The 27,872-nt window shown below is 40.9% G+C and overlaps 1 protein-coding gene across 4 annotated transcripts in view; it reads right to left on the reverse strand.

Annotated features, from left to right (window-relative positions):
- SLC25A48 (solute carrier family 25 member 48) overlaps positions 1 to 27,872 on the reverse strand; it is a 236,134-nt gene that overhangs the window by 63,903 nt on the left and 144,359 nt on the right. For 3 of the 4 annotated variants that reach the window (XM_089664293.1, XM_089664429.1, XM_089664252.1), the window contains exons 1-2: positions 2,523 to 2,871; positions 2,302 to 2,345 (exon numbers count right to left, since the gene is read on the reverse strand). In XM_089664293.1, the coding sequence (XP_089520419.1) occupies positions 2,302 to 2,345; positions 2,523 to 2,568 (90 nt within the window). In that variant the 5' untranslated portion in view covers positions 2,569 to 2,871. Of the gene's footprint in view, positions 1 to 2,301; positions 2,346 to 2,522; positions 2,872 to 27,872 lie in introns of those variants that run through there. The other variant, XM_089664357.1, reaches the window with a different exon arrangement.

Raw genomic sequence — 27,872 nt, forward strand, 5'->3', positions numbered from 1 at the left:
GTAGCAAAATGTCAAAAATATAGTTTTTTTTTTTTGGCGGTCTTTTTTTGTTTATAGCACAAAAGATAAAAAACACAGAGGAGATCAAATACCACCAAAAGAAAGCTCTATTTGTGGGGAAAAAAGGGATGTAAATTTAATTTGGGTGCAGTGTTGCATGACCGCGTAATTGTTAAAATAACGCAGCGCTGTATCGCAAAAAATGGCCTGGTCAGGAAGGGTGGTAATTCGTCTGGAGGGCAAGTGGTTAATTTGTGGTCTCTAGGAGAGGGTCCATAGTCCATATCTTTCATCGGATTGTTAAAGAGGGTTTGTGACTTAAAAAGGCTTAAGAAGCTGTTCACTTAGCAAAGTACATGTTGCTTCGCAAAGTTAAAGTTAGTAAATTAGTGAAGCTGTGTTCACCTTGAATATCTAATTATGTGCTAGCAAAAAATTCTGTTTTTTAATTTCTCATATATAAGTGGGCATTTAACATGAACACAGGTTAATATTATTTATTACATTTGGTAAACAACCTCTACTGTAGTAATTCAACCCCAACATCTTTAGACAATTATCAATGTAGAATTGTCAACTGAGTACATGCATGCCAGTCAAAGACAGATGATGAGTAGAGAAATTCAACAAGGGCATTTTTTTTCACCTATATTTCAGAAATAATAGGCAATGGGGCTTATTTACTAAAGCTGGTTCACTCAAAATCTCCTGCACTTCAGCCTAGAAACCAATCAGCTTCCAGGTTTTATTGCTAAAACGTAATTGAACAAGCTGAAGTTAGAAACTGATTGGCTACCATGCACAGGTGCGCAAGATTCTGAGTGAACCATCTTTAGTAAATAAACCCCACTATGTGACGGGTTTTCACTTTGCTAACCAGGTCCTATGAATTAACCACTTGACCTCCTGAGGATTTACCCCCCTTCCTGACCAGGCAATTTTTTGCATTACGGAGCTGTGTTACTTTAACTGACAATTGAGCGATCATGCAATTCTGCTCCCAAATGAATTATACGTCCTTTTTTCCCCACGAATAGAACTTTCTTTTGGTGATATTTGATCACCTGTGTGTTTTTTATTTTTTGCGCTATAAAAAAAAAGGCCGACAATTTTGAGAAAAAAAAACAATATTGTTGACTTTTTGATTTTAAACATGTCCAGGAAAAAAATAAAAAAAATCAAATTTTGTCATAAATTTACACCAAAACGTATTTTGCTACATGTCTTTGCTAAAAAAAAATCCCAATACGTGTAAATGAATTGGTTTACATGACAGTTATAGCATTTACAAAAGGAGGTACATATACTTGGATTTTTTTTTCTTTAACTTTTACTAGAAATGGCAGCAATCAGCGACTTACAGTGGGACTGCGGCAGATATTTTGACACTGGGGGGAACTGACTTGGTGTCACTGACATCCCCAGTGACAACACTACAGTGATCAGTGCTAAAAAAAAAGCATTGACGCTGTACTAATGGCATAGGGCAGGAAGGGGTTAAGATGAGGGGCGATCAAAGGGTTAACTATGTGCAGGGAGTGTTTTACTAGGATGCCATTTCAGCATTCTTCACTGTAATCACACTGCACAGCACAGCCATCCAGAGCAGTGTGCCCGAGCTGACAAGGAATAGAACTGTTAGTAAACAAAACAGTCCTCCTCCCTGTCAGAGATTTATGGAAATCACCGGTTGCCGGCGAGTAATTACTGGCCGGGACCCCGTGATTGACAGCTGCGGCCATGAATGGCAGCGTGGGTACGGCTTGTGCGTGGCTCGTGCATGCCCCCTACCAATAAATGCAAAATCACGTATATATATGTGATTTTACGCACCTGTGCCGCCCTGGAGCAGTATTTCTGCTATAGGACGGAAGGAAAGCGGTTAATTAATCTATTTATTACTAGAACAGGTACTAAGAGGTTTGATTATTTGTAAACAAATCTAAAAACGATGTCCTCAATGTCTATATTTCTGCCCTGCTAACTGACATTATAATAATCCTGCTTGAGTTATGACTGACAATATTATGCAGGTTAGGTGTTGCAGAGATATGCTCTGGTGTGTAGCTGAAATGCAAATAAGATAGGGAATCTAAGTTAATATATTGGTTTACTTATGCTTATTTTTTGGTACACATAGAAAGAAATACAATATTTGCTTTTATATCCTGTTCTTTTTGTCGTACTTTAACATTCTAGCATGAACATAACACAATTGCTACCAAAAGAATGTACTCTGCACAGCAATGTAAAAACTGTAAAAAATGTAAAAAGATTGCCAAACATAAGGAAATAAAATACCTTAACGGTGTCCAAAGGATGTCCAACAATAACACTAGCAGCCCCTGCATAGAAAAAAAACAATATCAAGGTATAATACTATTTGTCAAAAAAGTAATTTGGCAAAACAAAATTATCTGACATTATTATGACTGTCACACAGTGGAAAATTAATAATCTTGATCATTTGTGAACTAAGAGGTTATCATTGCAAAAAATAGTAAAGAAAGAGATGTGCTTACCTCCAAGATACCCAGCTACAAAATCATCTATTTGGACCCTTCCCATAATGAAATTTGGTTTTGTGGTTTTTCTTTTGCAAATTCAGTACTTTACACACAACTACATATCATGTCAAAGTGTATTTGCTTTCTTCCAGTCCAAAGGTTTTTAATGCACAAAACAAATGTGTTCTCCTGGCAGATGCAGCGGTATCTCGTGTCATCTGATTTTTTTCCTACCAATGCCAGTAACAGTTTATGATTTCAATGTTTTCATCCGTAGTGTTAAAATAATGTGTTTGCTTTCAGTGTGGAGAAATATATTAAAGGCTGAGAACTCTCATTGTGGCTCACATTGCCATCAGTCCAAAAATGCATTCTATGTTTGGAACAATCTCACATTTTCATAAAAGCGTTCAGCAAGCAGGGGGCGGGGAGCTGAAGTTACACTGTGCAGAGCTCAGTGAGAGTTGATTGAAGGAAAGGGACACACACCTCCTTCATACAGCACATAGGAACAGAGCTGAGACTGTTAATCACAGGCTGTGTATTGCAGCCTCCTCCCCTGTCACCTTTTTAGCCCTTGGAGTGACTCATACAAATAGACAAACAAGGCAGCAGACAGAACTGACACTTATGCAGGCCATAGATGGGTCGAAAATCGGCCGATTTTTCTTTTAAAAAAATGAACAATCGGTCGTTCAAGTGGCCGACGTTACCACCAATGGTAAAAAAAATCGGCCGATTTTCATCCCGTCTACAGCCGGCAAAAAGTGTCCCTGCAGAGAGCTCTGCTATTTCTGACAGTTCCTTGACATTTACAGTGGTTGCAACATTGTATCTATTTGTTTCCATTTAGGATACAGATGTTTTTATTCGGAAACAAATAGATACAATGTTGCAACCGCTGTAAATGTCAAGGAACTGTCAGAGAACTGTCAAAGAAATAGCGGAGCTCTCTGCAGAGACACTTTTTGCTGGACTGGAATTCCTCTTATTTTCATCCTACTTCTTCTTCTTCTTTTTCATCCTCATCCTCTTCTTCTTCATCCTCATCCTCTTCTTCTTCATCATCCTCTTCTTCTTCATCATCCTCATCCTCTTCTTCCTCATCCTCATCCTCTTCTTCTTCATCCTCATCTTCTTCATCCTCATCTTCTTCTTCTTCTTCTTCTTCATCCTCTTCTTCTTCATCATCCCCATCCTCTTCTTCTTCTTCCTCATCCTCTTCTTCCTCATCCTCTTCTTCATCCTCATCCTCCTCTTCTTCATCCTCATCCTCCTCTTCTTCATCCTCATCCTCATCCTCTTCTTCTTCATCCTCATCCTCCTCTTCTTCATCCTCATCCTCATCCTCTTCTTCATCATCCTCACCCTCTTCTTCTTCTTCTTCCTCATCCTCTTCTTCTTCCTCATTCTCTTCATCCTCATCCTCTTCTTCTTCATCCTCATCCTCTTCTTCTTCTTCATCCTCATCCTTTTCTTCTTCCTCATCCTCATCCTCTTCCTCTTCCTCATGCTCATCCTCTTCTTCTTCTTCTTCTTCTTCTTCTTCCTCATCCTCTTCTTCTTCATCCTCTTCTTCATCCTCTTCTTCTTCTTCATCCTCATCCTTTTCTTCTTCTTCTTCCTCATCCTCATCCTCTTCTTCTTCATCCTCCTCTTCTTCTTCATCCTCCTCTTCTTCTTCTTCTTCCTCATCCTCTTCTTCTTCTTCTTCCTCATCCTCTTCTTCTTCTTCTTCCTCATCCTCTTCTTTTTGTCTTCCTCTTGCAGGTCACTGCTCATGCGCAGATTTTTTATCGGTAAAAAATCGGCCGATTAGCCCATTAATGCCGTGAAAATCGACCCAATCCAACTTTACCAAAAAAAAAAAAAAACGGCCAAAATCCCGAAAAACGGCCGACCAAATAGCCCACTAACGATCCGAAAATCGGCCGACTTTATTTTCGGCCGAAAAATCGGCCGATTTTCGACCCATCTATGGCCTGCATTAAAGTGAAGATTTTTTACCTTCATGCATTCTTTTCTAGTCTAGTCAGCCTTCAGTGTGCAGCTCCACCCTTAGCCCCCCCTCCCCCCCCCCATACCTATGTGAGTCCGATCTTGAGCCAGCATTGTGCACATGAGCATGGGCACTCCTGGGTCTCTCCTTTCTCATTGGCTCAGAAACTGTCAGTCAATCACAGCCAGTGAGGAGGGAGTGAGAGGGAGGGTCGGGGGTGTGTGGCCCAGATGCGCTTTGTGTGTCTTATGAACACTGAATGGGGCTTGGGAGCGAACATGCATGAGTACCCCCAGGGCAAGAGGCTTGCTATGGGGGCACTCAGCAAAGGGGAGGGGCCATGAGTACTGTTGGGGGACGAGGAGAAAAGGAGTATCGCGGATGACTTGTGTAAAACCACTGCACAGAGCAGGTAAATATGACATGTTTGTTGTTATTATTAATAATAATAATATATTTTTTTACCTTATAATCACGTCAATGCTCTGGATTGAGACAGGAGGAATATGCTTTGTCCATATTTTGCATCAGAGGTTTACAACCACTTTAAAGCAAACCTGTACTAAATGAATGTTCATCTGCATGTGCCTGCTCTCATGCTGATTTATTGGCATCAATACTTTCTTAGGCACCAACCTTAAAATAGTATGCAGATAGTAATTGTGACTTCATTCTGACTGTATATTGTAGGTTTGTTATTGGTCATGGATTTAGGCTCCATTTTACACTAAAATGAGAAAAGACAGGTGTCACACATAAGCATGTTTTTTTGCATGTTATCATGCTACACACGATAAAAACAGAAAAGTAGCTTATGCTTTGATCATTGTGATTTGCACCCTTTTGAACTGTTTTGCCACAGTTGTCATGCATTTGGTGCATTTTTTCATCATGAAAAACCACACATCTCTTTGCCGTGTTTACAATAAATGGCACTGCAAGTGCAACATGTGTTTTTCATGTTTCATATGTTAGCACACTGCTATAGTGTTCATATAGCCTTAGACAGTATTAAAACCAAAAACAAACATTTTTATTATATTGCAGCTTACCAATTCTCAAATGTGAGGCTGTATTAGTTCTCTTTTTTAAGCTTTCTTTCCTTTATTTTCATCTGGTGATTCAGCCATCAAGTGTTTTTCAACAGAACAAGCTTTCCTGCAAATGTGTCAATTGAAATGTTGAATAAAACCTTTACCACTGACAGGGGTGCTTACAATAATAATCTTTTCTTTATGCATGTAAAACTTTTATCCCAAAACGAAAAACTGTTGCTTTAACTGTTTGTATTTCTGAAGTGTGATCAGGAGTTTGGCTTCATTTTTTAGTGTATTTAAATCTGCTAGTACATCTAATACTCCCCTCCCCCCAGACTGACAAAGCTACTTCTACTGTGCAACGGTAACTCATTCATCCAGAGTGGGGGGCACTCTGATACAGGAGGTGTGTTACTGGCCACTTGGTGAAAACAGAGGGGGAAAAGCCTAAAAAGAAAACAAATGCAGCCACCACATCTAAGGATTGGTAAGCTGCAATATTACATTTTTTGTTTTTGGGTTTCAGACTGCTTTTTAGAAGGGGGTCTGCTACTGCAGTTACAGGAAGTCTAAGGATTACAAACAAGATAGGCTCTGTCAGTTTGTTTTTAAGTTGAATTTGTTTACAAGTTGGAACTGGTACAACTTTGTTTAGGTGTTAATCCAGCCAAATAATTATTTTACAGTTTTGGATAGCATAGGAAAGGGTTAACTGGCCATGCAGTGACGTGGGATTGCTGACCGGTCTGCTTAACAGTAGATGGTAGCATGCACTGAGCAGCAAGATGGAAAGCCCAGCGGTTTCCAGGACACCATACTGCCTCCATTCTTAAAGAGGTAGTAAAGCCACTGATTTTTACCTATTGGTAAGCCTATAATAAGGCTTACCTATAGGTAGAGTAATGCACCGTTTAGGAGATATTTACTTTTGCAGCAGCCGGTGACGTCACCGGCACATGTGCTCTGAAGAAACGGCATACCTGTGCTATTCCTTCAGAGCTCTGTGCCGCGGCCTTGACTCCTGTGCACATACGCGGGATTGACGTCATCGCGGCTCAGCCATTCATATGGTTCAAGCCTGCAAACCTGGAAAGAAGACCAGGTGAAGATGGAAGCACCGTGACACGTGACAGCACACTGCTGGAGGGCTTTCGTTTCAGGTAAGTCTGTCAATGCAGTGCATACTAGCTCATTATGACTGAAACCACCTGGGGGCTCAGTTTTTGTTTTACTTTCGTGCGGTTTACTACCACTTTAAATATGAGTCATATGTAAGTCGTATGTTTGTAACTCGAGGACTACCTGTACTCTATTTCTTTCACTGTAGGTTTCTTTTAACAAGTCGCTCCAAAGACTTCAGATTACAATTTTTGGCTTTTTTACCTTCATACATATATGTACTAAACTGAGTTCAATTCTCCTTTAATGATACCTTGAGGAGTCATGTGCTTAATTTTGGTTTATCATTTACAGATTAACATAAAACTGGAATAAGTGACAAATGCCTGTGTTGAGATTTATGTTATTAATTAACAAAATTAAACTTTTGCTCTGAACTTTTTATTGTTGCTGAATTGTTTATTGCTGACAGGTCTTTTTGATTTTCATGATCATAATTCTTATTTTATTTGTGTAGATCATATTTCAACCTATAGCTAGGACGTTCCGCATTTGAGATGCATTTCATGTAATGATGCTTCATGTGCTATTGTATCCATCAGTACTCCTTTGATGTGCCTGCGTTGCTTTTGATGATCTTTGTAGACCCCAGTGCTTTCGGCACATACTCTTGTCTCCTACTTGGTGCCCCAGGTCCAGCCACATCCACAGGTGTGCTCAGCCTTTTGCCTTAGTGTGAGAGCTTCATGGAAGAGGTTTTGATGACCAAGCAGCTGCATACAAGCCTTACATCACCAAGTGCAATGCAAAGTGTCGGATGCAGTGATGTAAAACATGCTGACAATGGACTGTACAGCAGTGGAGACGTATTCTCTGGAGAGACGAATCATGCTTCTCTTTCTGGCAATCTGATGGACATGTCTGGGTTTGGCAGTTGCCAGGAGAACGGTACTTGCCTGACAGCATTGTGCCAAGTGTAATGTTTGGTGGAGGGGGTATTAAGGTGTGGTTGGTTGTTTTTCAGGGGAGGGAACTCTTCAGGCATCAGCATACCAAGACATTTTGTACAAGTTCATGCTCCCAACTTAGTGCAAACAGTTTGGGGATGGCCTCTTCCTGTTCCAACATGACTGCGTACCAGCGCACAAAGCAAGGTCCATAAAGACATGGATGAACGAGTTTAGGGTGGAGGAACTTGACTGGCCTGCACAGAGTCATGACCTCAACCAAATAGAACACCTTTAGAATGAATTAGAGCGGAGACTGCGAGCCAGGCCTTCTCGTCTGTCATCAGTGCCTGACCTCACATATGAGCTTCTGGAAAAATGGTCAAACACTCCCAAAGACACTCTTGAGTTGAAGCTGTTATAGCTGTAAAGGGTGGGCCAACTCAATACTGAACCCTACAGACTAAGACTGGGATGCCATAAAAGTTCATGTGTGTATAAAGGCAGGCATTCCAATACGTACATAACAGAACCCAGAACACGGATGTCAGCATCGGCAGGAAGAGATGGCCGGGGACGCTGCAGGGGGGACATCACTGTAGTGCAGGACAAGGTAAGTGCTGGAGGGAATCCCTGAGCAACACTGCAGAGTAATCCTGAGTGTAGCTCGGGGTTACCGCATCTGGTACTGAAAGTTAACCCCGAGCTACACTCGGGAATACCGCCAGGGGGATTAATAAAAGAAAAAAAGTAAACACCGCAATGCAATGTTAGGCTAGGTTCACACTTGTGGGCTGGTTGCGGGTGTGGGAATCGGACCTGCAACCACCTGCAGCCAATTCACGCTGCTCTTGTGAGACACGCGGGGCTGCCATTCATTCTCAGCCCGCGGGTTTGGAAACCACAGGGAAACCGCATCGTCAAAAAGACCATGCAGTTTACCTGCGGCTGCTTTTTTAAAAGATGCATGCATCATTTTTTTGTGGGAAACGCGGCGATTCATATGTATAGGTGGCCGTGCCTGAACAAACACAGACAGCACAGCCCGAAATAGAGTGAGCGGAGCCTCACAAAGCACCACACCACCTACACAATTCACACCATAACGTGCACCCACCGGTGTGAGTGAACCCTTAACAATTTTATTCTTAATGTAAACCTTAAAATTAACTCACAACACTGTAGTGAATTGTGAAATGCAATATTTTAAAGTTAACATGAAATCACCAAATATTTAGTCTTTCCATGGCCAGCACAAAATAGGTGTGCTTCTAGCTTGGGTTAACCTTTAGAATATAGCATGATCCTAACCCCACTTAACCCAATCCCTCCATCTAACCTCAGCCCATAACCTCAGCCTCAAACCCCCGTTACTGCCAACCCTAAGCTGAACTATACTTTAACCCTTAAAGCCCAATTCTGGCCAAAGCTCTGTAAAATATGTGTGGGAGATAGCAAACACTGTGCTGTGCTATAGTGCATTGCTCAGTTATCACAAACATTAACAGCTTCCTGACCGCCCTATAGCAGAAATACTGCTACAGGGCGGCACAGGTGCGCAAAATCACAGATATATATATATATATATATATATATATGTGTGATTATGCATTTCCGGGTAGGGGGCTCGCTGCGGCTGTCAATCACCGGGTCCCGGCCATGGTTACTTGCCGGCACCCGGTGATTTCCGAGGATCTCTGACAGGGAGGAGAACTGTTCTGTTTACTAACAGTTCTCCTCCCTATCAACTTGGGCATACTGCTTTGGAAGTGCACAGCACAGCCATCCAAATCCTTGTGCTTACACTGAAGCACATGGACACAGCACCCTAGTAAAACACTCCCAGAACAAAGTTAACCCTTTGATCACCCCTCATGTTAACCCCTTCCTGCCCAGTTCCATTAGTACACTGTCAGTGCTTTTTTTCAGCATTGATCACTGTATTGGTGTCACCGGGGATGTCAGTGACACCAAGTCAGTTCCCCCCGTGTCAGAATTTCCGCCGCAGTCCCGCTATCAGTCGCTGATCGCCGCCATTAGTAGTAAAAATAAAAAAAATCCCAGTATATATACCATCATTTGTAAATGCTATAACTTTCACATAAACTAATTCATTTAAATGTATTGGGATTTTTTTTTTTAGTAAAGACATGTAGCTGAATACATTTTGGCCTAAATTTATGATGAAATTTGATTTTTAAATTTTTTTTACTGCACATGTTTAACAGCAAAAAGTCAAAACTATTGTTTTTTTTTTTCAAAATTGTCGGCCTTTTTTTTATAGCGCAAAAAAATAAAAAATGCACAGGCGAGCAAATACCACCAAAAGAAAGCTCAATTCATGCAAAAAAATGACGTTTCATTTGGGTGCAGCGTTGCATGACCGCACAATTGTCAGTTAAATTAACAGCGCTGTAACACAAAAATGGCCTAGTCAGGAAGGGGGGTAAATCCTCAGGAGGGCAAGTGGTTAGTTAAGGGTGAATTCACACTCCGCAGCTATCCGTTCCTGGCTGCAGTAGGGGCATGTTTGCAGCGTGATTCAGCGCATCACACCACTCCTTTTTTTGTACAAACTTCATTTGCAGTGTACAAAACATATACTTCATTCACAGCAATGTACAGCAGCGCGATGCTCTGCACTGTTGTACATTGCAATGCAATTTGGCATGGTGCTCTGTGATAAAATGTAATATCTCAAGGCAAAACCTTTTTTTCTAGTTTTGGATAGAGTGGGAAAAGATTATTTTGCCATCTGGTGCTCCACTGGGGAGATATATCTTTTGTTTCTATGCTGCTGACAACAATTTCACACCATAAGTTGTAAAGGAAAATCTGCAACAGGGACAGGAATACAGATTTTACAGGGGATTTTTACCTACTATAAAAAAAAATTATATATATATATATAATATATATATATATATATATATACACACACACTTCCATTTGTGGTGTTGTGGAGATGTATTCTCACTTCTTGTCTGATAAATGTTGTGGCAGAACAGTAAGTGAGGATACATCTCTGTAAAGAAGCCCCACACAAAAAAGCTTGAAAGTGCTATATTAATGGGGAATTATGTAATCTGCAATATTTATTACACAAAATAATGCCATTTGACAAGAAATAAGACTGACAGGTAGCCAACACTGGATTTGTCTGCTTTTTTTTGTACTGAGATCATATAAAACTGTGGAACTGTGCACTCTACAATACATAATCCATCCTGTCACTGTTGACTTGTTAATGATGTCCACTTAGCATACTAGTTTTACTCTACGGTGAGCTAAAAGGTGATACATTTTAACTGCCAATCCTGCCAAAACTAAAATCTGCTAAAATACAATATCCATAGCAATGAATGATGCCACTGAAAAAATATGCAAGCTGAAAAAGACCATTATGCTTGTTGTCAATTGTTATTTTTATTGTTTGTTTCTTAATAACAGATACATCTTTCAGTGATACGATTAAAGTTGTAGCCTCGCCCTTTCCAAGAACAGAAATTCTGGCAGAACATTTTCCAGCAAATTAATTCAGTGTGTGTTCTGTAAAATGGAGGATGGGGAAAAATGCAAAACAGTTACAAGCAGAAGTTCGCAAAAATAATGCCTTAAGGTTTATATCACAAACACAGCACAAAAAACACATACAGGTGAAACTCGAAAAATTAGAATATTGTGCAAAAGTTCATTTATTTCAGTAATGCAACTTAAAAGAGGAAACTAATATATGGGATAGACTCATTACATGCACAGCAAGATAGTTCAAGTCGTGATTTGTCATAATTGTGATGATTATGGCTTACAGCTCATGAAAACCCCAAATCCACAATCTCAGAAAATTAGAGTATTACATGCAATCAATAAAACAAGGATTGTACATAGAACAATATCGGACCTCTGAAAAGTATAAGCATGCATATGTACTCAGTACTTGGTCTGGGTCCCTTTTGCAGCAATTACTGCCTCAATGCGGCCTGGCATGGAAGTTATCAGCCTGTGGCACTGCTGAGGTGTTATGGAAGACCAGGAGGTTTCAATAGCGGCCTTCAGCTCTTCTCCCACAGTCATTGAACCAGGTTTTGGTGCTTTTGGCAGTGTGGGCAGGTGCCAGGTCCTGCTGGAAAATAAAGTCAGCATCCCCATAAAGCTCGTCTGTGGAAGGAAGCATGAAGTGCTCCAAAATCTCCTGGTAGATGGCTGCATTGACCCTGGACTTAATGAAGCACAGTGGACCAACACCAGCAGATGACATGGCTCCCCAAATCAACACAGACTGTGGAAACGTCACACTGGACATCAAGCATCTTGCAGTGTGTGCCTCTCCATTCTTCCTCCATACTCTGGGTACTTGGTTTCCACATGAGATGCAAAAGTTGCTCTCATCAGAAAAGAGGACTTTGGACCACTGAGCAACAGACTAGGTCTGTTTTTCTTTAGCCCAGATAAGACGCTTCTGACGTTGTTTGTTGTTCAGAAGCAGCTTGACAAGAGGAATACGACATTTGAAGCCCATGTCCAGGATCCGTCTGTGTATGTGGTGGTTCTTGATGCACTTACTCCAGCCTCACTTCACTCCTTGTGAAAGTCCCCAACACTTTTCAATGGCCTTTTCCTAACAATCCTCTCCAGGCTGCGGTCATCCCTGCTGCTTGTGCACCTTTTTCTTCCACACTTTTCCCTTCCACATAACTTGCTATTAATGTGCTTTGATACAGCACTTTGGGAACATCCAACTTCTTTTGCAAATACCTTTTGAGGCTTTCCCTCCTTTTGGAGGGTGTCAATGATGGTTTTCTGCACAGCTGTCAGGTCAGCAGTCTTTCCCATGATTGTGATTCCTACTGAACCAGACTGAGAGACCATTTAAAGGCTCAGGAACCCTTTGCAGGTGTTATGGCTTAATTAGCTGATTAGAGTGGGACACTTTGAGCCTAGAATATTGCACCTTTTCACAATATTCTAATTTTCTGAGATTGTGGATTTGGGGTTTTCATGAGCTGTAAGCCATAATCATCACAATTATGACAAATCACAGCTTGAACTATCTTGCTTTGCATGTAATGAGTCTATCTCATATATTAGTTTCACCTTTTAAGTTGCATTACTGATATAAATGAACTTTTGCACAATATTCTAATTTTTTCGAGTTTCACCTGTACATGTATCTGTTGATTTTTCTCTCTCTACCTATTGATATAGATAATGAAGCTCTCCTGAGATTACAGGTTATGTGATTATAATGTGGCAGGCCTTATTTCAGTAAAAGGCCAGGTTTTTATTCATCTGTTAATGCCTACACTCCAATTAAGTCTGTTTAACCACTTGCCTTCCTGAGGATTTACCCCCCCCCCCCCTTCCTGACCAGGCCATTTTTTTGTGTTACGACGCTGCGTTACTTTAACTGACAATTGCGCGGTCATGCAACACTGTACCCAAATAAAATGTGTGTCCTTTTTTCCCCTCAAATTGAGCTTTATTTTGTTGGTATTTGATCACCTGTGCATTTTTAATTTTTTGTGCTATAAAAAAAGACCGACACTTTTGAGAAAAAACAATATTTTTGACTCTTTGCTATTAAACATGTCCAGTAAAAATTTTAAAAAAAAATCAAATTTCGTCATAATTTTAGGGCAAAATGTATCCTGCTACATGTCTTTGCTAAAAAAAAATCCCAATACGTGTAAATTAATTGGTTTACGTTAAAGTTATAGTGTTTACAAATGGCGGTATACTGGAATTTTTTTTTTTTACTAGTAATGGCGACGATCAGCGAACTACAGCAGGACTGCGGCGGACATTCTGACACTGGGGGGATCTGGCTTGGTGTCACTGACATCCCCAGTGACACCAATATAGTGATCAGTGCTAAAAAAAAGACACTGTACTAATGCCACTGGGCAGTAAGGGGTTAACATGAGGGGCGATCAAAGGGTTAACTGTGTGCTGGGAGTGTTTTACTGAGGGGTGGTGTGTTGGTGCTTCACTGTAAGCACACTGCTGTGCACAGCCATCCAGAGCAGTGTGCACGAGCCAACAGGGAGGAGGACTGTTAGTAAACAAAGCAGCCCTCCTCCCCGTCGGAGATCCCCCTATCGGAGATTTCCCTATCTTACTAATAAGCCAAAGGAACTCTCACCGTCAATTTTAGCAACGTTAAACACGTGGAAATCACTAAATGCCTCTACAGGTAATAAGACTCTAACCCCAACCATTCAACTATCAATCTCCATATACTCCATTTTATTGACTGATCTAGATGTAGGGAAATGGAAAGAAAATGGTATACAACAGACATCAGACCTATTTACAGAGGCCAATCTGAAATCTTTTACCTCTTTACAAACGGAATACCAACTGCCTAATTCAGAATGCTATTCCTATCTTAGGGTAGCTTCATACATCCAGAAACAAACTCTCATTAAATACGCACTTCCATGGATAGTAGGGTGTTATTATACATCCATGAATATCCATAAAGGAGGGATATCAACAATTTACAACCTTCTCGATGGGAAAGAGACATTTACCAAAACTCCTATTTTAGCCTGGGAAAGGGATCTTGTTAACTCCTATTCTGACACACAATGGCAAAAAGCCTTACAGCATACATTTGTCTCTACTAAATATGCTAATTTATGGGAAATTACTCATAAAATTATGTTGAGGTGGTACCTTACCCCGCTTAAATTGGCTAAATTCCAACCTTCCCAATCCCCATTGTGTTGGAGGCAATGTTGGAGCAAACTGGTACACTATACCACATTCTTTGGTCTTGCAGCAAGTTAGATAATTTTTGTATATCAGTGTTCGATATTCATGCCCAGGTCACTGGACTATCTATATCACCCTCTCCTGCACTAGCTATCCTGAATCTGGGTATAGAGGATATCCCGCCTCCATTCAGGCAATTTACGACTCATTTTTTCTTAGCAGAAAAACTGACTATTCTACGTATATGGAGATTGCCATCCTCCCCCAGTATAAATGATGCCACACAGATACTTCACACTCACTACACATATGAACATATATTAGCTACAAATGCTGGGAAAAACTCTACCTTTAGCAAAAACTGGCAGGCATGGACTGAGTGGTACACCTCTCAAAACAAAGCATGTAGGTAAACTTCACCTTCTTTGCTTTAATAACATATTCTTTGACAAATTGGTAGTATCTTAGATCTTGAGCCACACACTGTTAATATACTTTTGTAATTTATAAAATTTTATGTTTTATTTTCCATTTTGTAAATGATCTGGATATTACACTATATGTTACACAGTAGGGACTGAAACTACATAGGTTACCTTTCAATTAGTGTATTCCTAATGGATAGCGTTATTTTGTATCAGATGAGAATGCCTTATATTGTATAATATTCTACAAATTGACAAATGTATGCCTTTTCTTTTCTGACTTTGTTATGCAAAATTTGAAAATAACAAAAATGTATTGAAATTAAAAGGTATCAGTCAGGAGAAGGGTACAAAAGAATTTCCAAGGCATTTGATATACCATGGAACACAGTAAAGACAGTCATCATCAAGTAGAGAAAATATGGAGCATCAGTGACATTACCATGAGCTGGACGTCCCTCCAAAATTGATGAAAAGACGAGACGCACACTGGTCTGGGAGGCTGCCAAGGGGCCTACAGCAGCATTAAAGGAGCTACGGGAATATCTGGCAAGTACTGGCTGTGTGGTACATGTGACAACAATCTCCCGTATTCTTCATATGTCTTGGCTATTGTCACAAGTTAGCCTGCAGTTTCTTGTTTGTGTTCTTACCTCCTTGCTCAATTGCTGTTCCTGATCCCTTTCACGTGTCTGTGCACACCTATGGGCATCGTCTGCTGTTCAAAGGGGTTTTATTTCCTTCCCTTCCATCACTTCCTGGCCCGCCTCCTTGTTTGCGTGCCTATATAAGATATGCTCAGTCTAGGCCACTTTGCCTGAGCAACTTCGTAGTTGTCTGGGCTCCTCTGTGTTGCTATCTCCTGTATCCTGCATTGACTACTCATGTACCGACCCCGGCTTTGTTCTCTGACTGTGCTTGTTTTCCGCCCGTCCTGACCTCGGCTAGTCTATCGGATTTCCATTTGTCTCCTCCCATTTAACTCTGCTCCTGCGAGCAGTCTCCTCATCCTCGGCTTGGCATACCCAGGGGCCGCGACCTGGTCCCAGCTTGCTGCAAGTCCATCCACACCATCAGGGGCTCTGGTGAAGAAGCAAGCTGGAGCTTAGACTCCATGCCCTGGGGAACCCCAAGTTGACTATCTACAAGGGTTCACTACCACAGGTACTGACCGCTATAGGGTAGAGTGGCAAGATGGAAGCCTTTTCTTATAAAGAAAAACAGCCCGGCTAAATTTTGCAAAATCACATCTGAAGTCTCCCAAAAGCATCTGGAATAATGTGTTATGGTCTGATGAAACCAAGGATGAACTTGTTGGCCATAATTCCAAAAGATATGTTTGGCGCAAAAATAACACTGTACATCACCAAAAGAACACCATACCCACAGTGAAGCATGGTGGTGGCAGCATCATGCTTTGGGGCTGTTTATCTTCAGCTGGAACTGGAGCCTTAGTCAAAGTAGAGGGAATTTTGAAAGTTGCAAATACCAATCTATATTGGCACAAAACCTTCAGGTTTCTGCTAGAAAGCTGAACATGAAGAGGAAATTCATCTTTCATCATGACAAAGACTCAAAGCATACATCCAAATCAACAAAGGAATGGCTTCACCAGAAGAAGATAAAAGTTTTGCAATGGCCCAGCCAGAGCCCAGACCTGAATCCGATCGAAAATCTGTGGGGTGATCTGAAGAGGGCTGCGCACAGGAGATGCCTTTGCAATCTGACAGATTTGGAGTGTTTTTGCAACGAAGAGTGGTCAAATATTGCCAAGTCAAGATGTGCCATGCTGATAGACTCATACTCAAAAAGACTGAGTGCTGTAATGAAATCAAAAGGTGCATTAACAAAGTATTAATTTAAGGGTGTGCACACTTATGCAACCATATTTTATTCATTTATTTTTACTTCCCTCCACCTAATAGATTTAAATTTGTTGTTCAACTGAGTTGTACAGTTTATAGGTTACATTAAAGGTGGAAAAAGTTCTGAAATTATTTATCTTTGTCTTGTTTTTTTACATCACAAAAACCTGACATTTTAACAGGGGTGTGTAGACTTTTTATATCCACGAAGCCATACACTTTGTATCCAAACATACTATGCATATATATGCTCACCTAGAATGGAAATAGGTATAATTCCAATGGTAACATCCTCCCCCACAATGGGGGGACGAAAGTATAAGTTGGCCTCAATATCCTCCTATATTCACCTAAAATACAAACAGTGCCCACATAAGTTAACCAAGTATGCCTCCAAAAAGTCCCTCAAAAAACATACCGCATAGGTCCCGCATATCTACCTTTTCAAGACTTTAGCAGACGCATCCAACACCCTGTCGGTGTCCCTCCAAAATGGCGTCCCTCTTATACCTCCACCATGTCTGTCAACGATGTCAGTGTAAAGATGTTGGCGCAATGACACAGCATACACCATCAAAATGGCGCCCATCATGGAGATATACTGAGAGTGGCAAAGCACAAAGCCAAAAGATGCAAAACAGCCAGAGCACACACAGGCCAATGAATAAGATACACCCATGGCCATCCCATGGGTAAAAACCCAAAGGAATTGTCGAACTCAATACATCAATACCTGCCCCAAATAGGAGGTGGCAATCGAAGGTGCACATGTCCGCCCAAAAGACCCCAAGCAGTAGACCACCATTATATAAAAAGCATGAGCCAATCAATCAATTAACAATAAGTATATCTATAAAGTATAGTATAATACAAGGTTATTACTCTATTGATGATCGATTATATTATTGCAAATGTGCCACTTTGAAAGTGTTTTTTTCTAGATCCCCTATGTTCACCTGCCAGACCTTGCATTTGGGTCCAGCTGCAGTACACCCTATTAACGTGAGCCTATATATACACATGCTAATTTTGCCTATTTTAGGTTTAATTGTATGGTTCTTGTATGTTATTCTTTTATAATGTTAATGTACTTCCCTTAAAATACGATCCTGAGGAAGCTATATGCGAAACGAATTGACCGTTTAAGCTGGACAAGCTATTAACACAATTTATGTGGCTACACAATTAACTGAAAAGAGGAGGTTATGTATTTTTTGGGGATCTCATTTTCAATCTCCTGTTTTTAAATGTTCAAAATGTCTCAATGTATTCTAAATTGTTTTACATCTATGTAGAATAAAATATATATATTTTTTTATGAAACAAAGTGTGGTCTCATATAGTGCTTATAAAGTCCGCTATTATATTGTCTAGGTTCTAGCAGTTGTTTTTTTTCATAATTTCAATTGAATGTGGCACATTGAAAGCTCTTAATATTCCTTATTTCAGCAAATCATGTTTGAAATTCCACAAACCTGAACCCAAAGGAGAATACCAGTGAAGTCTGGGGTAAAGAGAGAGAAATCTTTTTCATAAATTCTGCATATGTTTATGGCTAAACTACTGACAAAAAAGGCATGAAAAGATGAGGAGCGAGGATAAAAAAACAACACTGAAAATACATAAATCCTCTAAAAACAAGCTTGGGGGTGCCTTAAAGCTGTACATGTTACAGAACAGTAAGATTTTCACTGGCAGTCTCACACACATCATTGCACCATACACTGAAAGCGCATAACAGCAAAAGTATAAAAGTTAGGTGCATGGAACACTGGTATAAACCCTTAAAGCAGAACTCCACCCAAAAGGGGAAGTTCCACTTTAAGGCCCCCCCCCCTCCTCTTTCACATGTGGTGATCTTTTTGGGAGGGAGGGAAGCGAGTACCTGATTTTGACAGGTGCTCCCACTTCCACTCGGATCACCTAGGTGATCCGAGCAGAAGTGCTCCTGTCCCCCTCCTTCCCTGCAGTCTTCTGGGACATAGCACAGGTCCCAGAAGACTGCGGGTCCAATAACAGTGAGCAGTGTGGTTTGCGCATGCACAGACGGGTGTCGGCGTTGGGGACCGAAGATGGTACACGGCGCCCTCTCGAGCACACTGCTGGATCTGGGGACAGGTAAGTGTCTGCTTATTCAAACTCAGTGTGTAAAGCACTGCATAAATTGACGGCGATATATAAGTACTGGTAATAAAATAAATAAATAAATGTTTTGCCTTTCATTTCTATTTTAAACTGAATGGGTTGTTTTACATGGTGACAGTTTAAAATCCATTTAATTGTATTAGAAGTAAATCAATTTCACAGCCACATTTGCTCCATGCACACTAGTGTTTTTTAAGCTCTCAGAAACTGTTATCAGCATTTTCTTTTCTGATATGATTCTGGATTTTCAATTGGGGACAAAAAGTGTGATGGCACCCATTTGGTCATGATTAATTGTCTCTCTTGGGTGTTGAATGTTAACATTGCTTCAGATTTTTGAAGGTTTTTTTATAAAGTGGGGAGGGCACTATAGTTCTGGACTTCTAATAGAAAGTTTGATAAGGAAAATAGTGGCTGGGATACAAAGAACAACACATCATCTGCATACCCCACAACCTTGTGTTCTCCAAGCTTTGTTTCTATTCCCTTAAAACTGGGATTGGTTCTGACAGGACACAGAAAGTTCTCGAGAATTAGAATAAAAAATAAGGGGTGTGAGAGGGCATTCCTGTCAGGTACCATTAAAGAGATCACTTCCGAACACTGGCTAAAATGTACTAAAAAGAGTGCAGGCATGTGTTTTTCTAGAATGAAGGTCTTGTTACCACCATATGTGCATAAAAACTGATGGAAAAAATGTGCAGCTTCGACTTGCATAGAATATTTTGGGCTTGTTCACACAAAGTGTGTTTTTCTAACATAGGTCTCTTGCAAGAACACAAAGAAATACATTGTTTTCTGTGTGGTCTGTTTACACTATAAGGCCCCATGTACACGGGACACTTCTAAACGATGGAAACTGACTGCTGGAAAATGTAGGTTAAAAAACGTCTTTTTAGCTGCTTTTGCATAACGCGTTTATGCGCGTATATGAGCGTTTGCGTTTAGAAGCGTTTTTTTAAGATAAGCACAGGAGAACCTCTCAAATGCTCAGAATGCAATGAAAAGTGGTAAATTATTAACTATTTCAGACTGTTTCAGGAGAAATACAGAGAGTAGAAGCAGAGACAGAAGTATGTGTTGAGATAATTAGGTGTGAGTTGTCCATTAACATTTCTTTTGTTTCCAAGGGTGGAATAGGTGTCTGCTGGAGTGAGTCATTAAGGTCACCTGGCAGGGGGTCTTCATGAGGAATTTGAAGTGTGAATGGTCGTTAACATATCTTTTGTTTCCAAGGGTGGGAGAGGTCTCAGGTGTGAGCTGGTCATTACAATGTGTGACAAGCTTGGTAGGAAAATCCTGTGTACAGTGTTTTGTCCAGCTGAGTACCTTGAAAACGCTTTGCATGCATTTTTCATGATGAAAAAAGGCTCTGGACAGCATTGGGAACTGGAAGAGTTAAAAAAAATGTTCAAACGCAAACGCTTATAAATTTTCCGCGTTTACAAGCGTTTTGCATTTGAAACGCTGATAAAATCGACTGCTGAGTGCAATTTTTCTGCCTTCAAAAAAACGACTGTAAACTCAAATGCCTGTAAACTACTGTAAACAAAGATGTGTACATGGACACATAGGAAAACATTAGGGTGAGTTCAGGGACTGCTGAAAAAAAACACTGAACAGCTCTTAAACGCGAGTTTATCAGCTGCAGTGTACATGAGCCCTAACTCTGGTGTTATGTGAGTTTTTTCTGAGCAGAAATATGTGCAAAGGGCGGTTCACACTAGCGCAGTACAAAAAAATGCAGCTCTCCGCAAGGGCACACAGAAAACAATGGTTTTCTGTGTGCCTTGTTTGCACTTCCACACTATGGGTTGGAGCGGCAAAGAAAAATGCAACATGTCTGTGTGATCCTGCATTCCTATGCTTGTCATATGAGCTACTGTGCATAAAAATGAATGGAATGTCATCCTAGGACATTCTTTTCAAGTTTAGAAAAAAAAGCTGAACATTTTTCTCTGTAGCCCTATGAACCTGCCCCAAATGTGTCTGCAAGGGTATAAAGAAAACAAATGGTTTCTATGTGCCCTGCTCATGCCACAATGTTGTGAATGTTTTTTTCTGTGTAGAAAAACGCATATATGTTGCATATTTCTGCACAGAAAAAAAAGGCACATGATACCAGTGTTGTGGAGTGAACAGGGCACATAGAAAACAATTATTTTCTTTGTGCCCTTGCAGAGATAGTTGCAAAAAGAGATCGAATTATGATTTTCCAGTATGTCCCTTTACCATAACCAGGTCCTTAGACCTGCTTCTGTTGGAAGGACAGCTGTACACGGCCTGAATGTCGGCTGGTTCCTGCTGAACCAGACAATATTCGGACAGTTTGTACCCAGCTTTTGAGACCACAGATGACACAGCAGTGTAAAATTGCCCAGCAGCAGAAAATTCTTAAATAACAAGGATAGGCCCAAATTTACTATAGACAACGAACAGAGGCTGGGACTTTTCTTCAGGCATTAAGATACTGCATCGGATACAGCAGTGCATTTGTGCAGCAGGGCCACTGTAGCAGGGTAGTTTTAATTAAGAACAATAGAAACTAGAAACAACTTTCCAAGGAAAGTTGAACTTTGCTTAGTGAATAAGCTCTGCATGTGCAAAAAATTGCATACTTTTACTTGCATGTAAATGGCAAAGCGGCCCCTGTCGCACGATCAAGTTTATAAGCGTCATCCTGATTTCGGGGTAGGGGACGTGCGAGGCGCATGACCGCCCTACCTGCGGCACCGATCGAAGCCGCGGGTGTCAATCACCAGGTCCCAGCCAGTGATTACCTGCCGGAGCCTCCCAATTGCTGGCAAACACTGACAGGGAGCACAGCTGCTTTGTTTGCAATGGAGATTTCCTCCCTGTCAGTTTTCAGCACACTGTTCCGGATTGCTGACTTCATCTTTCCAGGTCAGTGTGTAACAGTGAAGTACACACCCCCGCCCCCTAGTAAAACACTCCCCTCACACAGTTAACCCATTGATTGCATTTTAATATTAAGCCCTTCCTCTCAGTGCCATTAATACAGTGTCAGCACTTTTTTTTTGCACTGATCAATGTATTGGTGTCAATGGGGATGTCAGTGACCCCAAGTCAGTGACCCCCCAGTGTCAAAATGCCCGCCACAGTCCCGCAGTCCCGCCATAAGTCGCTGATCGTCTCCATAAGTCGCTGATTGCCGCCATAAGTCGCCAATCGAAGCTATTATTAGTATAAAAAAAATCCAGTATCTATACTGCCATTTGTAAACGCTAGAACTTTCACGTAAACCAATTAATTTACATGTATTGGGATTTTTTTTAGCAAAGACATGTCGCAGAATATATTTTGGCCAAAATTTATGACGAAATTTGATTTTTAAAATTTTTTTACTTGACATGTTTTATAGCAAAAAGTCCAAAATATTGTTTTTTTTCTCAAAATTGTTGGTCTTTTTTTTTTTATAGCGCAAAAAATAAAAAACACACAAATCAAATACCACCAAAAGAAAGCTCAATTTGTGGGGAAAAAAGGACGTAAATTTCATTTGGGTGCAGCATTGCATCACTGTGCAATTGTCAGTTAAATTACCGCAGCGCCATAACACAAACTGCTTCTGTAACTGCTTCCTGACCTCCCTATAGCAGAAATACTGCTACAGGGTGACACAGGTGGGCACAATCACGTGTATATATATATATATATGTGATTCACGCTCCCGTGGTTTTCACGCCCCTCCCAGATAGCGTCAGATTGCCCATCAGTACACCAGTAATCACATTTAACCCCTGGATTGCCAGGAACACGCTCATACACAATAAACCTCCATTGCTAGTATAGTGTCTGAACGGATCAATATCGTTGATCAGATCAGCACTATACCAGCATTCACATTAGTATAGCATCCCCAAAAACCCAGCGTTAGCGGGATCAGCCCCGGCACCTTCCAGCACCTGCGTTTAGCCCCTACGCTTACCCCCCTTCTCCCCCAGCAAGTGCAGTGTCAGTAGGTCACTATCACTTGATACATTGCACACAAAACCACAGTGTTCGCAGAATCAGGCCTGATATCTATTAGCACTTGCAGGTAAATTTTGACTCTCATATGCAGTACTAGTGCCTTTCTACCTTTTGGTGAACTGGTGAGCACCAGCGGCCTAGTACATCCTGGTCTTTCACATACCAGCACTGCAGTATCACTTGGTGATGTGGCAAGTCCCATAAGTGCAGTACAAGCTGGTGCGGTGGCAAGCACAAGTCTTTTCCCGCAGCCACCAAGAATTCGCACACAGGCCCGTAGAGCCCCTAGTATCCTTCTGGATGTGCTTGCAAATCCCGATTGGCAGCCCACAAATTCTGCAGCACCCATACTGCCTCCATTCACTGCCCAACCCAGAATTCATGTGGAAACAGCAAATTTAACTACTCCCCTTGATTTTTTGGAGCTGTTTTTCACGGAAGATCTGTATGCATTGATTGTGGATCAAAGCGATTTATATGCACAACAACTTATCGCTGCCAACCCAGATTCAAACCTTGCCAGACCATTCGCATGGAAACCCATTACGGTTTCCGAATTTAAATTTTTTTTGGACCTAACCCTCAACATGAGCATTACTAAAAAAAATGAATTGCGGTTGTATTGGTCCACAGACCAGATTCATCATATGCCATGTCATGGCATAGATATGATAGTATAATGTGTTTTATGCATTTCAACGACAATACACTCTGTTATCCCCAAGGTGACCCTGAATTTGACTGGCTCCAAAAAATTCAGCCCTCATAAATCACCTTAACCAAAAATTTGCAAATGTCTATACTCCCCAGCAAAAAAATCTGCGTTGATGAGTCTCTCATTCATTTTTCTGGCCACCTTGCATTCAAACAATTCCTCCCCAGCAAGCGTGCCAGATATGGAGTCAAGATGTAGAAGACCTGTGAGAGGGCAACAGGCTATACTTATAAGTTTCAGATTTATGAGTGAAAAGATAGTCACGTGGAGCACCCCGGATGCCTAGACTACATAGGGAGCAGTGGCAAGATAGTTTTGGACTTGGTGTCATCCTTTTTCCATATGGGGTACCACTTATACATGGACAATTTTTATTCAAGAATGCCACTATTTAGACATTTGTACAATCTTGAAACAGGCGCATGTGGCACAGTGTGACCTAATGTGTGCCCACCATTAGAAGTGGGTGGATGCAGGGCGGTATATTCTAATGGTGGGCATACCACACACTTTTTCTGGCAGAGATTTCTTCTCTTTTTTTTCCATTGAGCCCAGAGCCTGCATACAAAAAAAAAAAAAAAGAATATAGCATATATACCCAACAAGGACCATTGATGTACTGGTACATCACTGGATTTTGAATGATTATACCAGGATGATGCCTACAACTACAGGCATCATTCTGGTATCATTTTTTTCAGCTGGTGATTGGCTTTCATGTAAAAGCAATCTTAGTGGCTAATTAGCTGCAGGATTACTTTTACAAGCAGCAGGACATGATGCCCCCCCCCCTCCTCTGCAGCCTTCCACGGCCTTCTCAGGCAGTCCCGTGCTATCAGGGGAACCTGAGAATGCAGCCGGTGTTTCTCCCAGCAAACCATAGAGCTGATTGGAGACCAGAATGGTGCCAATCATCTCTATAGCCTAAGAAATCATAAGCCATGAACAGTTCATCACTTCAGTTTTGCAGGATATAAACAGCGCCATTTGTGAATTGGGAAAGCATCTGACCACACTGATCTTGGTTTGATTAGATAACGTAAGGGCAGAGGAGAGATCTAAAGTCTGAGAGACCCTGTGCCGGTATGTAAACAGCAGTTGCATCATGCATGTGAGGTATCGCCGTGATCGTCAGAACAAGGGCAGTAATTCTAATACTAGACCTTCTCTGTAAATCTAAAATGGTAGCTTGTAAAGGCTTTCAAAACGTTGCCTATGGATATTAAAAATGTCTGTAGTATGTTGCCATTGCACGGGGCATGCGCAGTTTTACCAAACATGTCATGTTTGGTATCTATTTACTCCACATACCATCATCTTTTATATATTACCAAATAATTGGCCAATATATTGTGTTTTTGTGCATTAAAAGTAAAAAAAAGTGTATTTTTTTTTTAAAATTGCATTTGAAAAATCACTGCGTGAATACTATGTGACATAAAAAATTGCAGCACCCACCATTTTCTTCACTAGGGTGTTTCCTTTAAAAAATATATAACGTTTGGGGTTTAAATTAATTTCCTAGCAAAAAATACAGATTTTTTTCATGTGAACAAAAAGTGTCAGAAAAGGCTTGATCTTCAGGAGGTTAGAAGAGTGAGTGATGTGTGGCTTAAACTTCTAATGCTGGACATAAAATGCCCCCACCCCCCAAAATGACCCCTAATTGGAAAGTAAATACCCCAAACTATTTGCTGAGAGGCATGTTGAATCAATAGAAGAATTCATTTTTTACCACGTTTTTGGAAAATGACAATAAAAACATTTTTTTTTTTACACAAAATTGTCACTTAAAGGATGTATTGCTCACACATGCCATGGGTATATGTGGAATTCCACCCCAAAATACATTCTGCTACTTCTCCCGCGTATGGGGGTACCATATGTGAGAGAAGTTTTTGCAGTCTAGCCAAGTACAGAACCCCAAAATCCAATAAGCACCTTCAGGCTTTTAAAGGGCTTTCTTTCCTCATTACACTTCTTGACTACCTGTCACAGTTATGGAGACCTTGAAATGCCAGGACAGCACCAAGCCCCACCCCCAAATTACCCCTTTCTGGAAAGTAGAGACCACAAGGAATTTGATAAGAATCATGGTGAGTATTTTGCAGATCTCGTTTGTTGCCACAAGTTTTTGGAAAATGAAGAAAAAATACAAAAACATAGTGAGGAAGTGAAATGAGGAAGTTATACACCTTCAGGCTTTCAAAGTGGTCATTGGATTTCAGGCTCTTGTATGTGGCTAGGCTTCCAAAAAGTCTCACACATGTGGTATTCCCATGCTCAGTAGAAGTAGCAGAATGTATTTTGGGGTGTAATTCCACATATACTCATGGCTTGTGCGAGAAATATGTCATTAAATTGACAACTTTGTGTAAAAAAAAAGTTTTTGTCATTTTCCAGAAACTTGTGGAAAAAAATAAATCTTCCATGGACTCAATATATCTCTCAGCAGATAGCTTAGGGTGTCTACTTTTCAAAAAGGGGTCATTTGGGGGTGTTTCTACTATCCTGGTATTTTAGCACCTCAAGAAACGTGATGGGGAGTCAGAAAGTAAAAGCTGTGTAAATTCCATTATCTATACTTTAGTTTGTAGATGCTATAACTTTCGCACAAAGCAATAAATATACACTTATTGGGATTTTTTTAACCAAAAACATGTAGCAGAATACTTTTTGGCCTACATTTATGACGACATTTTATTTTTTGGGGGGATTTATGACAGAAATGAGAAAATATGTTTTATTTTTAAAAAAATGTTTTTTCTCAAAACTGTGTTTGTTTATAGCGCCAAAAACGTATAAAGCACACAGGTGATCAATTACCACCAAAAGAAATATCTATTTGTGTGAAAAAAGGACATAAATTTCATTAATGTACCATTTTGCATGACCACGCAATTGTCAGTTAAACTAGTGCAGTGCTGTATAGCAAAAATGGCGTAAATTGCAGTATCTATACCATAGTTTGTAGACACTATAACATTCACACAAAGCAATCAATATCCACTTATTAGGATTTTTTACCAAAAGCATGTAGCAGAATACATTTTGGCCTAAATTTATAACTATCTTTGAGTTTTCTATATATTTTTTATAGCCGAAAGTAAAAAATATTGTTTTTCTTCAAAATGTTTGGTCTTTGTTTATAGTGTGAAAAATAAATAAAAGCGCACAGGTGATCAAATACCACCAAAAGAAAGTTATATTTGTGTGAAAAAAATGACATAAATTTCGTTTGGGTACAGCATTGCATGACCGTGCAATTATCAGTTGAATTAGTGCAGCACTGAGAAGCAAAAAGAGGCCTGGTCATTAAGGGGGGTAAATCCCCTGGAGGGCAAGTGATTAATAGCAATGCAAAATTGCATTGCATCCACTAAGCTCTGGGGAAAATTCCCCTGTGAGGTGAACATTCTATTTCTTTTAGTAAATCAATCCTAAAGTGTACAAGCAGGTGTTTAACTACAGAATTAAGAAACTATTGATTATACAGTAGCACAAAATTGGCCAGCAGTGGAGCAATTTAACCGCCTCCCGCCTGCTATATAAGGTAATGACGGGCACAAGGCGATTCTCTCATACTTGGAGGATGTCAGATGATGTCCTCCCATTCTAACCACGCATGCGCGCCTCCGGGGCACGCAGCGCGGCGATCGGTGGTGTGCTGTGTCCCTTGGACACAGTGGATCACCGATCAACGGAAAGAGCCGAAGATGTCGGCTCGGTCATGTAATCAGCTGTGTTCAATCACAGCTGATCACATGTAAACAGGGAAATGCCGGTCATCTGCATTTCTCCCCTCACGAGCTGTCACACTGACAGCTCGAGAGGAGAGGAGAGCCAGTAATCAGCATCCCTCAGAGGGGACATGTACACTGATCATCAGGGCACTGATGATCAGTGTGCCCTGATGATCAGTGTAGCCCCAGCAGTGCCACCTGTCAGTGTCCATCAATGCCAACTGCCAGTGTCCATTAGTGCCAGCTGTCAGTGCTCATCAATGCCACTTGCCAGTGCCCATCAGTGCCACATCAATGTCACATATCAGTGCCCATCTTAGCTGCCTTTCAGTGTCACTTATTGCCAGTCAGTGCCACCTATCAATGCCAGTCAGTGCTACCTATCAGTGCTGCCAATCAGTGCTGCCTATCAGTTCCAGTCAGTGCCGCCTATCAGTGCCAGTCATTGCCGCCTATCAGTGAGCATCAGTGCTGCCTATCAGTGCCGCCTAACAGTGCCAGTCAGTGCCACCTATCAGTGCTGCCTTTCAGTGCCCATCAGTGATGCCCATCAATACCCATCACTGCCACCTACCAGTGCCTCCTCATCAGTGCCCATCTGTGCCACCTATCAATGCCCATCACTGCAGCTTCATTAGCACACATCAGTGAAGGAGAAAA

Source organism: Staurois parvus, unplaced genomic scaffold, assembly GCF_062004578.1.
Source record: "Staurois parvus isolate SC_StPar_1 unplaced genomic scaffold, SC_StPar_1.0 ptg000006l, whole genome shotgun sequence".
Taxonomy (NCBI): Eukaryota; Metazoa; Chordata; class Amphibia; order Anura; family Ranidae; genus Staurois; species Staurois parvus.